The 16,647-nt window shown below is 47.2% G+C and overlaps 1 protein-coding gene across 1 annotated transcript in view; it reads right to left on the bottom strand.

Moving 5' to 3' along the window:
• LOC144767708 (phospholipase A2 inhibitor and Ly6/PLAUR domain-containing protein-like) overlaps positions 1-1,468 on the bottom strand; it is a 151,704-nt gene extending 150,236 nt beyond the window's left edge. The window contains exon 1 of the mRNA XM_078651097.1: positions 1,331-1,468. Within this exon, the coding sequence (XP_078507223.1) occupies positions 1,331-1,382 (52 nt within the window). The 5' untranslated portion in view covers positions 1,383-1,468. The remainder of the gene's footprint in view (positions 1-1,330) is intronic.
• Between the last annotated feature and the right edge of the window lie 15,179 nt (positions 1,469-16,647).

Here is a 16,647-nt window from a genome sequence, read left to right as displayed (position 1 = left end):
TCTCAACACGGGCGGTTGCGGATGGTCAGTAGCGCTCACGTTGTGAAACATTCCCTTTGCATTGAGGAAGCTGCTGCTTGAGTAGAACTTCTACTCGAGCTGCTGAAAGAAGTAGCGCCCTCTTGCACTGCACGTGATGCAGTTTGCGCTTATTTAACAGCGTGGAACAAGAACCGGGTGCTAAAAATTAGTGCGAGCAGCGTGAGGTAATGCACTAGGTAGCTTGCAGACGTCTGCCTAGCTTGGCAAGGTTTTTTTGTCACTTCCTGGAGTTTTACGCCGTCCAGGCCGGCTGATTAGTCACTGATTTGACTCCCCTTTCAATGTTTTTTATTTTATGAAAGTTCCACCTGCATTAATATTATTACCATTTTCTATGAATTTGTCAACATTTATTTTTTGTTCCGTGCAAAAACATGAACTCGTATTCGTTTGTCCTGTTATGTACAATTGCTCAAGAATAACCGCAAGGGGTTTGTTTTAATTAAGTAGCCAATTACAATGCATTCGTTATTCATTTATTGTTCTTTTGTAAAGTACCAAAAGCCCTGCAAAGGAGATACCATATAGTTGGGCACAGATGAACACCTGACATAGGAAAGGTAAAATTGTAATTATGTCTAAAGTGATAGAAAAAACCTTTGACTGATGACTGTAGGCATCAGTCTGACAAAATTGGGTCTAAATATCCCATGTTTTCCATTCAGTGAAACTGCATAGATACTGGAAGGCATAAGAGCTAGCATTTTAAAAGTCTAGTTTCCATTTTTGCCATTTTAATAGATATAAGGAAGCAGAGAAAATCATTTCTTTCTGTAAATGGGTAAAAGAAATCAGCAAAATTGGAAAACGGTCAGTTAGTTCAGATGCATGATTATTGGAAGCAACTGTCTATTAAAAAACATCAATGTCAAAAGTTGGAAAGCAATTAGTTAGTTGAAATACTATTTTTGTACTTACCCCCTCATTTGCCTGTACCCACACAGAAGCCATGTAGTCTATAAGAAATACCTTGTACATGAAACTGCTCCAACCCCATTATTCCCCACTAATTGAATTTATTCTTAGTGCATTCCCATCATCAAACATACACAAGGAGAGGTTCTCCTGCCCATTTCTCAAATGTTGGTAGCATGATTTGGCATGTACCTCTCTGGTCGGGTTGTTTAGCACTCTGGTACATGTTGTAAGCATGTACTGTTTTGCCTTTTCTTGTTGTGCATGTCAAAGTTGTTTTCTGGCAGAAGTCTTTAAAGTTTGTGTTTTGGACTATGTGATCCTGACTTCTACGAGGTGAACTAAAAATATTGAGAAGCTTCTGAGGTCTCACCTTCGTTTATCACAGAAGCTAGAAAGATGACGGTGGTGAAGAACACCCACATGGTGTTGGAGGAAGGATGGAGCTGGGCAGTGTAGAATATCAGAGTCTGAGCAGTTCTTCAGGCCTTCTCCACATCTGATTATCTGGCCATTGTATTTATTCAGTTGCATGGAAGGGAGGTCCTGCCTGAGCACCTCATGAAGAGACAAACGCTGATGTGGCAGTCTTGTTATGTTCCGCTGGTCAGTGATTGGGTATGACTCTCAGGCCTCTCAACTATCACTCCACCCAGTACAATATTGAAAGAACAGGTTGTCCTGATGTAATGTACTTTTCTCTACCCACAGCTTCTATTAGTAGCATAATGTATTATGTATAATGACACACATTTTCTGAGATGAGAATTAGTTTTGGGCATCTTGCCTGTGGTCAACTTCTAATGCAGTCTCTGAACAGCTCAGGCGGGACCCTCGGACTACCCAGCAGGTATTTGACCATAGGTGGCACTTCTTTTGGTGAGAAGAGTCCTAAAAATGGCTGAAGCCAAGTGATAGTTGCTGTGTCTTGGGGGCCATTTCAGTAATATGCTCGACTACATCTTGAATTTTTGACAAACATAGCACTTCTTGTTATAAAGGCAGAAACTGGAGTGATTGATGTCACTTGTGATAGCTCAGGATGATAAGGATAGTATTCGCACTGCACAAACTAGGCACAGTTTCCTGTCCTTGCTGCACTTACTCGGATGGACCGTAATCTCAAACGGAGGGTTAGAGTCATCTGTTTGAAAATTTAAATCACAGTTGTAGGAAATTGAGTTACTACTTGAGTGGGGTAAAACCTTATTCAAGCAGCAACCACAATTCTTGTCAAGGTGAAAAATAAGTGAACCTCAATTTAACCTGTGCTTAACACTCTAGTAGCTTGCAACAAAAGCTGTCATGCTTGACTTAGAAGCAATGTATAGTGTTTTTCTGCAGCAGTTAAATTACTAATAAAGTGAAAACACAACACAATAAAAATCCCACACCAATTTAGAAACGTAGAGTTACATTCAATTAATTACTTGTCACCAAAATAGCAAAAATTCAATCGGTAGAACCAATTATATGCAATTTTAAAGATTTAGATAAGAATAGGGCTGAAAAGCACAAATCGCCAACTGTGGATATCTGTTCACACTGAACTAGGACAAACTAGGACAAACTCATAAGTCCAGTTACTGATTTCCAATTGCTGCAGGTGTGCTGATCACGTGACACGCGAGACGGGAGCAGAGTGAAGAGCAAGGCTGTGAGCCGCTGCGGAGCCGCAGTGCCCCCCCCCTGACGGGGCCCAATTTACTGGGAGCCTCTAGCGCTGACCTTAGCGCCCCCCCCCGAAGGAGCTGAATGTACCGGGAACCCTATCGCCGACCTTAGCACTAGCTTTAGCGGCGACGGTTTTCACGGGCATTGCTCCACTGTTTTTAGCTCAGGAGTTCCACCTCCTGGTCTTGTAAGTGTCCCACAGAGAATTGGAAGGTGGGAGATGGTAGCAGCAGCGGTGCTGAGCGGAACCAGGAGCCGCGGCCGATATTTGCCGATAACCGCGAGAAAACAGCGGGAAAACAGCGGGAGAAGCACTGGGAAAACAGCGGGAGAAGCACCGGGAAAACAGCGGGTGAAGCAGCGGGACCAGGATCGGGTCCGGGACCCGCGGGGAGGGCCGAGTATTGCCGCAGAGGGCTGTGAGAGAAGCAAGCAGCCCCGGGGGAGCATTCACTCTCCACACTTACTCTGGACATTTACTCTGGGCACAACCATAAAGCCAAGTCCATCAAGCCGAGTGGGCAGATGAGTGGGCATGGGGGCTAGAGGATGCCGACAGCCTGATAGGAGCAACACTCAACCCCAGCCCAGCCCAGCCCAGCCTCGTTCAAAAGAGAGGCGCAAAGGCTCGGAGGCACAGCGGCATAGTGGTATGGCAACCAACAAGCGGAAAGGCTTCTGCTTCTGCTCTGGCCCCCTCCCCTGGCCTCTGCCGGTGCTGATGCCGGTTCAACAGCAGCGGCAGCTGTAGCGGAGGGCGTAGTGAGGCGGGGATTTTGGCCTCGGCCCCGGCTCCAGGAGGAGTGCGGCGCAGTGCGGCATAGCAGCGTGCAGTCCAGAGCACCGGAGGAGCAGAACGCAAAACGCCAAAACGCGAACAGCAGCCGCCACGTCACGAGTCTAGCGTCCAGCGGGAGATCAGTGGAGATCAGCGGTGTGCTGCAGAAAAACTAATCCCGCTTGACCTTTAGTGGCTCTGGTTGTGGAACCTGAGGAACCTAAGGAGCTGCTTGAGACTCAGTAGCCGCTGAAACCCCAGGCACGGGAGCCACAGAAAGCCGCTGAAAAGCCCAGGGGTAGCAGGAACCACCGAGAATCTAAACGCGGTTGAACGGCTGGGTACTGAATGCGGTAGGTGGCTCTGAAGGTTATGAGCAGAGGGCCTGCTTTCTTTATTATATATTCCTCATTTTCCATGCCTTAATAACTGAAAAGTACCAAGAGTAAGCGGGTTTCAAGTTTCTTATGCAATGGTAATGCCAGTCAGGGTTCTACGCTCACAGTTAAAAGGGAAATCAGTAATAAATCAGGGAGGTAGTAATCTGAGAGATAAGAACTCCCTTAAGCCACAGAAAATTATTCCCCGTAGAAGAAACGGTGAGCACCTTGAACTTGTCCTTCGGTATTGACAATGTTTTCTAAAGGGTTAAGAAGTTCTAAGCGCGGAAAAGGCTTAAAAGAGGAAGAGAAAACGGAGAAGTCAGGGGAAGAACTAATGGACACCCAAGTAGCAGCAGGATATAGGGTGGAGTGCCAATTTATAAAACCGTAGGCGCTTTACCCCGCTGTAATCATACGCCAGAATAATGGGGGTGAATCCGAGGTGGTACCTCCTCCAAGAGAAATGGAGCCACGGCAAGTAGAAAGGGAGGGTAATACCTCGGAAACGGAAATGGAAATAGTCTTGTCGAGGGTGGAGGAAGACTGTAACTTTCTGGAGAAAAACGCCGAAAAAAAGGTAGTCTCCCCATTTTCCCCACTAGCAGATTTGGTAACTCTTTTTGACAATACAAAAGTGACTCAGAAATCTGCTCCGTCCTGTCTACCCATATAAGAAACTGATCCTTTACCTAGGATAGATTGGCAGCTAGAACCCAGCCTTAATTCTGGGCAGGTGAAACCGGAGGATCTGACATTACCGGACATTGATATTCAAATAGAAAAGAATGCAGAATGAATGAAGCAGCTTGAAAAGTTTGGTACTTTGGAGATGAACATAGAATTGTCACCGGATATTCAGGCGTACCGGCCACTAATAGGAGCACAAACTCATATGCCAGCCATGTATAGTAGTGCACCAACCAATCTATCTTTGGCTGCTGATTTGTTATACCTCTCAGTTGAAAAGATATCAGGAGTTTCGGTGGCAGAGGACAAAAGGGTAGTGAATTCTTTGAACTCTGAATATGAGTGAGAATGTCTGGTCAGGGGGAATCATGGAGTCCTTTTTTAGATTGGAGAAAATCATGTCCGCAATTTTGTCTTTGTTGGAGAAAAGCTCTTTAAACTCTGATCATATACTGGAAGTCCTCTCACCTATATTGTAAGGGGTTCAAGACCTTAAACAGCTCAAACAAGCCCCAATATCCCCGGAAAGGCCCCATCAGTACCTAGTCATGCAGGTCAATTACATAATGAGATGCAAAATATTGATACAAATATAGCGGTGGGGGGACTAAAAGAACCGACTGATGGCTCTGAAAGGACTTCCCCCGAAAATAACCCAATATCCGGCTCGCCTTATCCAAATCCTAATGAGTGTGTCAAGCTTCCTATTTCGGGGGAAAAGATAAATACAGAGGTTTCCTCAGTTTCGAGTGCAGTACGTTTTTTTCCAATTTTTAATAAAATTAATTTAAAAGAACTAAGTCCTCAGCGATTGGATGAACTAGGTAACACCTTAGTAAGTGCACCTGTGGGGGAGGCCCCTTTAGTGAGTAAAGGAAATAACAAAAGTGGCCGTAGGGGGAAGAAGAAGAAGTTGAAGAACCGTCGGTTCCTGAAACGTAAACAGAAAAAAATGCGGTTCTATCCTGAAAATGAAATAGGAACTAGTTATTCATCCCCCACCATCAGAAAGAATACAGGGTCCGTGGTGCAACCAATAATGGAAGAGAGTCAAACTCATGGGCATGAAAATGATATTCAGCATAATAGCTCATCCACAATATTGAATGCCCCTTTGACTCAAGAGGGTAAGGAAGTTAGTGGGCAAATTTATGGCTTAAACAATGATCTAAGTTTAGGAAGTAAACTGGTTAAATCAAATAGCCCCGTAATAGACCTGAATGTAGTCTCAGGAGGTGTTGCTCAATATCCCTGTGGGCCTGTACTGCCTTTAATGACTGCTGTATCCGGCCAGGGTACGGGTGGGGGTCGGAGAATAACATCGATTGATAACAATAGTGGGGGCAAGCCAAAAAGTGATTTACCTACGGGAAAATTAGTCATGAATTCAATTGGGAACACTGATATAGGTGCTAGGCACGTGAACAATGTTCTAATTTTTAGCTCTCTTTTAGACGCTGAACCAATGATATTGAATAGAAATGCCCTCATTAGAATTATTTCCGAAATAGAGGATCTGGGGTTAATCACTACTAAAGACATCAAATTGGTATACTTAGATTGGAGGTGCTCTCCCCCTATTACTAAAGCCACTTTCTCCTCAGGGATAGTGTCAGCACTTGTTTTAGCGAATGTTGATAGCTTTAGGAGAAGAGGAATAGACATTTTACCTAGTGCTGTTCCTCATAGTACCCTGACCAAAAATTCTGGAGCAGGTTATCAGGTGCAAGGGAGGGGCTTCAAGGAGTATAAGGATGAAAATTCCCACATACAGTTTGAAGACATGGAAATAACGGTAGGAAGTAAAACCGGTGTGAGAAAAATTATGTTTCCAGTACTCGGGGTTCAGGAGGCCCCTGGAGAGGACATGGAAGATGAGGTGTCAAAATGGAGTTGGGTTGCAGGTACCTTGAATGGGGTAAAAACATCTAGCATAAAACCCGTAGAGCGGGGGTAGCCAACTGGGGAAAATCATATCATGGAACGTGGCGGGGCTAGGAAAATCTTGTTACAAGCTTAAATCATTGGTTGACTTAAATCCCATGATCATCTGTCTTCAAGCGACATGGGCGATGGAAGAGTTCCAGCTAAAGAATTATTATGTGTATTGCAGTATTGCGAAAAAATCTTTAAAGGGGCATGCAAGTGGAGATCTAGCCATTTTGATTAGTTGCGTGGGACCCCGTGATTTATAAACACCCCTCAAATTGCTGTATTTGTGCAAAATTGAAATTAGGAAAGAATAACTCAGGGCATGCAAAGTTTTTGCTTTTGGTAAATGTCTACATTCCCCCAGGGAGGACGTTTAACCCACTGGTTGATTCCATTTGCAGTTTCGTGCTAAGTTTATGTAACACGGAAGAAAGTGCACGTATATTGATGGTAGGGGATTTTAACGCTACGTTAAATAATAGCGCTGTTCTGTCCTTCTCTAATACGGATCTGGAGGAGGTTTGGGCTATTCCAGAGTCTGTACTCCTGGCACAGTTAAAATGTGATAAACGTGGCCTTCCCTTCTTGCAAAATCTTAGGAATCTTGATCTAGTCCTTTTAAATGGTAGATTCCCTGAGGATTCCCCCGCAGCTTATACTTTTAACGGGACATACGGTCATTCCCTTATTGATTACATGGCAGTTTCCATTCAACTGTTTAGTGCGTGTACGCAGTTTAAGGTGCTCCCATCTAGGTTGAGTGACCATAACATTCTTGAGGTAAATATGGTTACAAATATCGGGAAGCCTGAACTCTGGAATCAGAGAAATGAAAGTGTCACTTACTCTCGAAATAATGGCCGTACTTGTTGGTCGTATAAGGCACTCCCGAACTTCCAGAGGGTATTCAAGAATATCGTGTTTAGGCCAAGTATTGAGACCCCGGTCGTAAGGTATGAGAGAGTTTTGGCAGCAATTAGAAAACTGGGAAGAATAAAGCAAGGTATGAGAGCCTCCCCTATAGTATTAACCTCTTGGGAAATTAAAAAATTGAATAAAGAGATTAATGGGTTGATCAGACTCCAATTTAGAGTTCCTAGTTTACAAATGCAGAGAGAGATACACAGATTAAAACAGGCACGAAAAAGGAAAATAGCATCAGATAGGAAGGCCGTTGAAGATGAAAAATGGGTTACCTTACGTGAAGTGGCCCTATCTGGGGATATTAGAAAGTACTGGGCTCTGATTGTGAAGTTTTGTGATGGTAGAGAAAAATCACAACCCATTTCAATCTCAGAATCTGAGTGGTCCATTTATATTTCCCAACTGTATTCTCCCAATCCACCAGTAGATCAATTGGAGGGGGTTTTAATAACTCAGAATTGGGGGTGGATGTAGGAGAACCAACAGAATTGGAAATTGAAGGTTATATGAAGGGGGCAAGATACTCTGGGGCGATGGGGCCAGACGATGTTCCAGTAGCTATAATAAAACAGGATCGTGAAGACTGGGCAACATTTTTATATCCGTTGTTTGCCCATTGTTATGCTACTGGGGATATACCTTATTCCTGGAAGGGAAGTATATTGGTCCAGTTGTATAAGAAGGGCCCAAGAAATTCCCCGGGTAGTTTTAGACAAATCTCCCTCTTAGATGCAACGGGGAAACTGTTTGCAAAAAGTATCCTTGGCCACTTGCAAGACTGGGCTTTTGGAAAAAATCACATACCTCTGGAACAAACAGGATTCCGTAAGAACAGTGGCACTCTGGATAACATTTCCGTCCTAAAAACGTTAATTGAAAAATATCCTGTGGGCCGAGGTGTCCCGTTGTACACAGCCTTCATAGATTTCTCCACAGCATTCGATAGGGTAGATCGCGGGACGCTGTGGAGGAAATTGGTCACAATGGGGATCCCAGGGAACCTTTTAAGATTAGTAATTGCACTCCATTCTTCGACGTGGACAAAGGTTTTGTTGGGGGGATCTCAAGGCCTTTCAAGGAAAATAAGTACACACAACAGGCTGAAGCAAGGGTGCCTTTTGGCCCCTTTACTCTTTTCTATCTATATTAATGATCTGCCGAGTCGGGTAGGACGGAGTAAAGGGGACCCTCCCCAAATAGGTAACCTTAAACTAAGTTGTCTGTTGTATGCATATGATGCACTAATTATGGACTTAACACCAATTGGGTTGCAAAGAAGATTGACAGAGTTGGTAAGGTACACAGAAGTATACTTTTTGAAAATAAACATTTTAAAGAGCAAAGTTATGATTTTTAGCTATCAAGGGTGTAAGGTTAGAAAAAATTTGAGTTGGTATTTGGAAAAGGACAAACTGGAATTAGTGAAATTTTATCCATATTTAGGAAAAATATTTTCAAACAGGTGTTCTGCTGCGAGACATATGGACCATTGCAAAGGGAAAGCAATTTCACAAGCCTTGGCAATTAATCGCCTGTATATTCAATGTGGGAAAAGAAATTTTTCCCACATCATTTCAGTTTACAAAATAAAAATCCCACCGACTTTGTACTATGCTAGCGAAACAGTTGAGGAGTGCGAATGGGCCAAATTTGAGAACGTGGAAGGGAAGATCTGGCGCCAAATTTGTAATTTGAATTATGCTGCGCCTATCGCGGCGCTTAGGCTCGAATTTAGTCTTCTTTCGACATACGTGTTATCAATGGCTGCCTGCTTAAGGTGGTGTAATGCTATGATAAATGGCCCGATAATTTGTTACGGGTAGCATTACACAGTAAAATATTGGTAAATATGATGGGGAAAAGCACTATTTTTAGAAATTACATAAAGGCATTAAGTATGTTTGGTCTAGATACGGAAGGGGCAGCAGCTTTATGTAAAACCTGGTTAAAGAAGATAATTAAGAAGACAATTTATGTGGTTTCTCGCAAAAGACATATGATATTATGTGCAACGAATGGAAGGATGGACTGCATTGCTGGTATTTCTATTGTTAAAAACCCCCAACCGTATGTCCTATGGAACCTAGAACACGGAGTACGTAGGGTGATTTTGTTGTTAAGAATGAATTTATTACCCCTAAGAGTTGTAACAGGTTCCTGGATGGTATCCCCAAAAATGAAAGATAATGTCATCTGTGTAACTGCGATATACAAGATTTGAATCATGTTTTGATTGTGTGTCCTGCACTCCACCCAATCCGACGTAGATATTTAAGGACTGGTTTTTTAAAGTATAATATCTCCACAGCTGAACAGGCCCGTAATTGTCTTCTGTCCCCTCCATCCGCATTGATGTGTTTTAAAATTTTTCGTTTTTTCAAAGAGTGTTTAAATGTTTATTAGGATTGTAATATTTTAAAGTGACACAAGAGTTTACAATATCTCGATGTTAAATTATCTATACTGCTGCTAGGGTAGGGTGGGAAATATTCGCCCTAAAAAATTGCACAGAGCACTTGCACTTTTGAATCATAAGGTAGCGCTTTCCTCTTTTTCCTACATTCGGACTACAACTGTTTTTAATTTTTCTGTGTGCCCCTTTTTTTTAATTAGGTTTTCCAGACAGTTCCCAGTGTGGTTTAACTGAAAGAAGTTTGTTTGAGTTGTAAGCCTATCTGCATTGAAATGTTGTTGTCCAGTGTAGATCTCTTCATATCTTTTGTCTAGATTATCTATATAGCTGCTAGGGGAGTTCTGATAAATACTCCTCCAAAAAATTGTACAGAGCACTTGCACTTTTGTATGATAGGTCGTGTCTTCCTTTTTTCCCTAAATTTGGATCACAACTGTTATTAATTCTTCTATGTACCACTTTTTAATCAAGTTTTTCTGGCAATCCAAGGAGTGTTTTAACTGAACAAAAGTTTGTTTGAGTTGTAAGCTTTTCTGCATTGAAATGATGTTGTCCAGTGTAGAGTTTAGTCTACTGAAGGAAAAAGTGTTTTCTTCCAATTGTTTGTATCTTAGCACAAGATGGTACCTGTAATTTTATTCTGCATTTTTGTAGGCATTGAATGATGTTTTTACTCATGTACTTTATGTAGAATTCTTCGGAATTCTAAATCATAATAAATATTAATTAATTGGGATTGACCACAATGGACCACTGACCAGATACAGGAACCAGGGTAGGCCTGCTGAACAAAGTACCTTTGATCCAGGTCACAGAGGTTTGCGAAGTCCCACATAGAGGATGCATTGCACATCGGTGGTTCAGAGCTGAGATGCATGATCCTGCGTTGACAATTCTTTGTGCAGCAACAGTTCTGATTAGCTGATATAAGGTCCTACGATGAGGATGTGCCACGCTGCAACTGTTCCATCGAATTGCGATGCAAAATCCTACATCAAGGATGCATCTTGCAGAAGCATTTCCTATGAGATGTCGGGTCCTGCACTGTGGATGCAGCACACAGCAGCAGTCCTGCAAGCAACCAGGGCTTTTTTCAGTATCCCCCTTATGTTATTGGCCCCATTTTGACTGCTGGACACTGGTTTCCTGACTCTGATTGTGCCATGGACTTTGCTCGCAGACCCAGGGCATGTGCTCTGATCAAACGTACAACATAATTAGGTTTAATTACAATTGGTACTGACAGCCTACCTGTAGGTCCCTAGTAGATGGTAGGGCATGTAGATGTAGATGCCCAGTAGATGTAATGCACTTAAGTGTGCACTACTGTGTTTTCTGCTGTCGTTTTAAAGGCACCTCTGCTTTACAGGCTGCTTTCAAATTAATTTACATGCAAATTCGATTTTGGAATTAAAGGTGCTTTCAAAGTCTTAACCTACCTTATTATTTACATATACATCAACCCTAATGTCTACCACCAGGTTCACCCAGGGTAGGGAGCCATGTTAAAATAAGTAGGGACTTTTCAAAAGATGTTGTATATGCCCTGGTGAGGGAATAACTGCCCAATTATAGCACATTGGCTCCAGCGGTTAACATTGAAATACTTTAATAAAGTATAACTATCGACAGGAGTGAGCAAAATATATACATATGTGTGCATGCTTTTAACGAGGGGGCGTGGCTGAACACGCAATGGCGGCGGACGTGTCTGGGTAGAGCTCCGTGCTGAGCTCCCCAACCGCAGGTCAATTCTCCGTGCTGGTTACTCGGATTCGGCCCAAACTCACAGCGGAGCTGTGCAGGACCATCCCTCTGACCCTGCCAACGTTGGGGACGATCGGAGGTCTAGGAATGCTTCAGTGGCCATAAGGAGGAGCTGCCCCCTCCCCCACCTGCTCTCCCGGCCGACATGTGTGCAGATGCGAGGCCGGGGTTGAGCTGCTGCCGCAATGCCTCGTGGTTGTGGGCTGAGTGACGGAGCTGGCGGGGAGTGCTCCAGAAGCCGGTACCAGTTGCCAGCATGCCCGCCATAAGGTATTGTGAGGACCCCCGCCCACTCAGGGACTAGTCGGAGTTTACCGGACTTTCTGCGGGCAAAGTGTGCGGGTAGCCTATCCTGTTGGCCACCCCGGTGGGCGAGCGAGCAGGCGCGGAGCCAAAGCTGGGCCACGATAGCGGGACCTGGTTGGCATGATCCCGCGGTAGGGACATCCGTGACCCTGCTGTTGTGTCGCGGGCCTGGCCCCCGCAGTTGCAGATACCTCGTGAAGTGGCCCGGGGAGTTCCGCCATTGCAATAGGGGGCGGCGACACCCATAACGACCTAATTTGTGACGAGGGAAGCAACCCTGCAACCATTTTCCCTGGCTGATATGTATGTTGACGTGGGGCTGGGGCAGGACTTTGGCTGGCGGGCCCCGCTGCTGGTATCCACACTTGTGAGACGTGGTGTTGAAAAGTGAGGGGGACATCCGTGTCGTATCTGCAGAGCTGCTGGTCACCCCGGGCCCGGGTGCCCTTGCCCCCGTTAATGCTGGAGAGGGGGTGCTGCCCTGCGACCTTGGTGCACACCACGAAGCTATGAGACAGAAACCTGAGCAGTGCCTGGAGTGGGCATAGAACAGCGGTATCCTCCTCTTGGTGACCCCACGATTACCTGCACAAACACAGGAGCGGCTGCCCCTCCCTCCCCCCCTGCAGAGACCTGTGGGTGCTATGCAGGGCACTGATAGGACATACGGCGGTCACCGCTGGCCTCGGAGCTCGCATGGGGGTGGTCTAATACACCCGGGAAACCGGCTGGACCAGGGAGCCTGCGGGCGACGGCTGGGGGTCCGTGGTCCCAACTCCGGATTTCTGTGGCGGGGAGACGCCTGCTGCCCGGACACCCGGTGGGCTTTGGTCGCGTGACGAATGGGGACCTCGTATCTCCGTTGGCTCTTTTCCAGCTGCGGCCGTCTGACCTGCTACGGGACGGGGCCTCCCCTGTGGCCCGTCGGTGCTGCCATTCCACCCCACCCCGGAACTGGACTCTTTTGACCCCACGGCGGCCCGTGTCCTTGCTGGGGACCTGGGGGAGCTCCTCGGAGCATCTCATGCTGCCCATGTGTGGGGGACCCAAGACTAGAGCTGTCACTAGCGGCGTGCAGGTGAAAGGGAAGATGGCGAAATCGGCGGAGCAAGACCAGACTGCCTTCAAATTGGACGCAGTGCTGGCGGCGATGGAGCGGCTGGAGGAGTCAATGCAGCTGACCCGCACCTCCCTGGAAACAAAGATCAACAGTGTTGCCATAGATCTTACACACCTGCGAGCGGACCACAAGAAACTGTCGGAGAGCACAACTGCCCTGGAGGCCACTTTGGCGGACGTTGCACCCAAGATCACACGGACGGACGGGCATGTCCAAGACCTCCTTAACCGAGTGGAGTTCCTGGAGGACCGCGCGGAGGACGCAGAAGGGCGGGCGAGGAGGAACAACGTCCGCATTGTTGGACTGCTGGAGAGATGGGAAGGTAGGGAGCCGGAAGTGCACATGGAACAATGGCTTCTGGGCTTACTGCCTGAGGGTACCCTCTCTAGATATTTTGTGGAACGAGCCCACCGTGTGCCGACGCGGCCCCCTCCAGCGGGCTCTAACCCAAGACCCATGCTTATTCGAGTCCTGAATTATCGAGACCGCGACGCCATTCTGCAGGAGGCTAGGAAGCTGCCGGATATCAGAGTTGAGAATGCCAAGATCATGCTGTTCCCTGATTACACCATCCAGGTGCAACGACAAGGCCACTCTTTCCTGGCAGTGAAGCAGCGACTCCACCAGCTAACACTGAAATATTATCTACTCTTTCCGGCTACCCTAAGAGTGGTTGCCCGGGACAAGACTCTCTTCTTTAAGACTCCTTAGGCGGTCGAGGCCTGGCTGAACTCGGGTGTCGACACGGAGCCCAGTGTGACACCTTTGACGTCGGGGAACCCGACGCCGTCGTAGACTAAGATCTTCCCCGGCAAGGCGGACGCACACAGAGTCGGAATTGGGTCCCCCGGCAGTGCTCATACACAGTGAACAACAGGAGGCTCTCCGGATGGTGGCGGAAATCAGCGGCTCTCTGGAAGAGGACCCCATCATAGAAGCTAGTCCCGGGGATATCCCGAGTGACGATGAACCTATCTATGGCATACCAGACTCACAGGTATCGGTGGAACTGCCGGATGTCACCCCGCAAACTGCAGACCTCATCTCATTCATTGACAGATGTCCGGAAAGTTTGGTTCCCTTTGTTTGTCCCTGACGGCTCTTCTTGTCGAGTGGACTTCTGCTCCTGTGGGACACTACCAGGAAACTGGCAGGTCCATCTTGAACCAGAGGGGTGCTCAGATTTGGCTGCTGTGACTCTGTGAGTATTGCCCTGCTGGTCCAGATACAGTGCTAACGCAGGTCCTACCTGCATGCCGTGGAACGGCATTGTGGGGGCAGCCTGTTCCTGGAGGTGAGTGATGAGCTGGGGGTCGTCCTGGGGGACTGCTGGATGGCGGAATGCTGAGCCTGGGGGATATGGGACTTTACCTCATGGTCACGCCCACTGGAACTGGGCCAAATGACTTCAACTGCCTGCGGGTGGGGGGGGACACCCCCAATCTGATCGCACAAGTAAGCCTGTAGAGACGGAGCCAAATGTTCAGCGACCCTCCCCCTGAACTTCCGATTTCTTTAGATCTGTAGAGCGTTTGGACGATAACATGTTTTCCTGTCGACCTTTTGGAATTGTATCTTTGTTCCCCCTGTTTTTAGAGCCTGTTTGCTCTCTTTTATTTTCAACTGTTTCCCTCAAATGTTATGGGTGTGTGCGCAGAATTTTGGATGCTGTGATTGGATATCTGATATGCCGGGTAACCGTACTGACCATTGGTGGGTGGCGGGCGGGAGGAGCGGGGGAAGAACGGATGCGCTAAGTCTGCGATTAAACTCTGCACCTGGAACGTGCATGGAATGCATAGGTCATCGCCATTACCAGATATACTCATACCTTAAAAGACATCGTGTGCACATAGCATTGTTGCAGGAGACCCATCTGACCGGCCTGGAGACGCTAATGCTCCACCGCAGATGGAGGGGTCAGCTGTATGCTACCGGGTTCTCCGCTTATGCACGGGGGGCGTTGATCTGGGTGTGCCCTGGAGTTCCCTTCGCACTCTCCCGTTGTGAGGTGATTGTGGAGGGCAGATATGTGGTGATCCATGATAAATTGGATGGCCAGCTCATTGTTCTTGCCTCTCTTTATGCCCCTAATACAGAACAGGGCTGCTTCCTCACACGATTGTCATCAATACGAGCACCCTGGCCCGGTGTCCCACTGTTACTTGGGGTGATTATAACTGTGTTTTAGATACGTCACTAGATCGGTCGTTCCCTCCGCTAGCCAGTGCGCCAGCAAATGGGGCCATGAGGGCACTCAGGGACTGGGCGGCGCACTGGAACTTGCATGACGCTTGGCGTGACCGTAACCTAGAAGCAAAGGTATACTCCTACTATTCAGGTGCTCACACACTGCACGTTAGATTAGATAGATTCATGCTCACAGGCGACCTGCTCTCTCACGTCATGGACACTCATTATCTGGGCCGCACCCACTCTGACCATAACCCCCACACTCTAGACTTAGCCTGGGAGCGCCCACATCCACCAGTCCCCACTTGGAGACTCCAACCAGATTTGTTAGTGGACGCCCGTTCCGAGAAGCGCTATCGTCCCGCCTAATGCAATACTTTGAAGAAAACAACAATACTGCCTCCACTCCGCAATTGGAATGGGACACATTCAAATTGGTTGTGAGAGGGCACTGTCTGGGCACGCAGGCTGGCATGCGACGACAAATAGAGGGAGAGATGACACAGGTGGAATCTATGTTACTGACTGGGGAACAGGAAGCAGCACAGGGCGATGACGAGGTACTGGTGGCGGCTAGGGAGCAGCATACACAACTACTTGACAGGCTGAAAAATCTGAACTTCGCTGTACACTCGGCGCAAACTCATCACCTCGGGAATAAGCCTGGCAAATTACTATCGTGGTTACGCTCAGACTGCCCCAGTGACGTCCATCTGCGTGGCTCAAGGCACCACTCTATACACGCAGAGGGCTATCCATGACGCCTTTGCGACAGACTACGGGGCCCTTTATTGGTCTCGACTGCGGGTTTCCTCTGCCGATCTGATGATTTATCTGTCCGCTATACCCCTCCTGGGGATAACTGATGCACAACGCGATGACCTGGGTGCGCCGCTTACGTCGGAGGAACTCCGCACAGCCATATTCTCCCTTTCCAACGGTAAATCCCCAGTACCCGACGGTCTACCCGCGGAATTTTACAAAGCCTATTCCATTATTCTAATTCCGGAACTGCTATGTGCGTTTGGCGCGGCTATTGCGGACTCCGATCTCCCACCCGCACTGAACGAGGTGAATCTAATATCCCTCTTGAAGCCGGGTAGGGACGAGACCAACATGGACTCAAATAGGCCATTGGCCCTTCTTAATACAGATTATAAGATCCTGGCATCCACGTTGGCACAGCGTTTGGCCCCCCTGGTGCCCGCCCTTGTTCATGCTGACCAAAACGGTTTTGTGCCGACTCGCCGTACGTCCTACAATATCAGACGGCTGTTTAGTATACAGAGCCTAGCTACGCCCCGATGGCCTCACTCAGGATGCCTGATCCTTGATCTTGAGAAGGCGTTCGACTCCGTGGAATGGCCCTACTTGGGATCGGTGCTGCAGAAATACGACTTAGGCGACGACTTTTTGCAGATGGTGGAACTTCTGTACCACAGGCCCATGGTACGGGTTCGTACGGGCAGGCTGCTCTGGGACCCGATCCGAGTGTGCAGAGGCACTAGGCAGG

The sequence above is a fragment of the Lissotriton helveticus genome, chromosome 7, assembly GCF_964261635.1.
Source record: "Lissotriton helveticus chromosome 7, aLisHel1.1, whole genome shotgun sequence".
In the NCBI taxonomy this organism is placed as follows: domain Eukaryota; kingdom Metazoa; phylum Chordata; class Amphibia; order Caudata; family Salamandridae; genus Lissotriton; species Lissotriton helveticus.
Note: the sequence above shows the minus strand (reverse complement) of the source record. Positions and strands in the feature narration are given on the sequence as shown.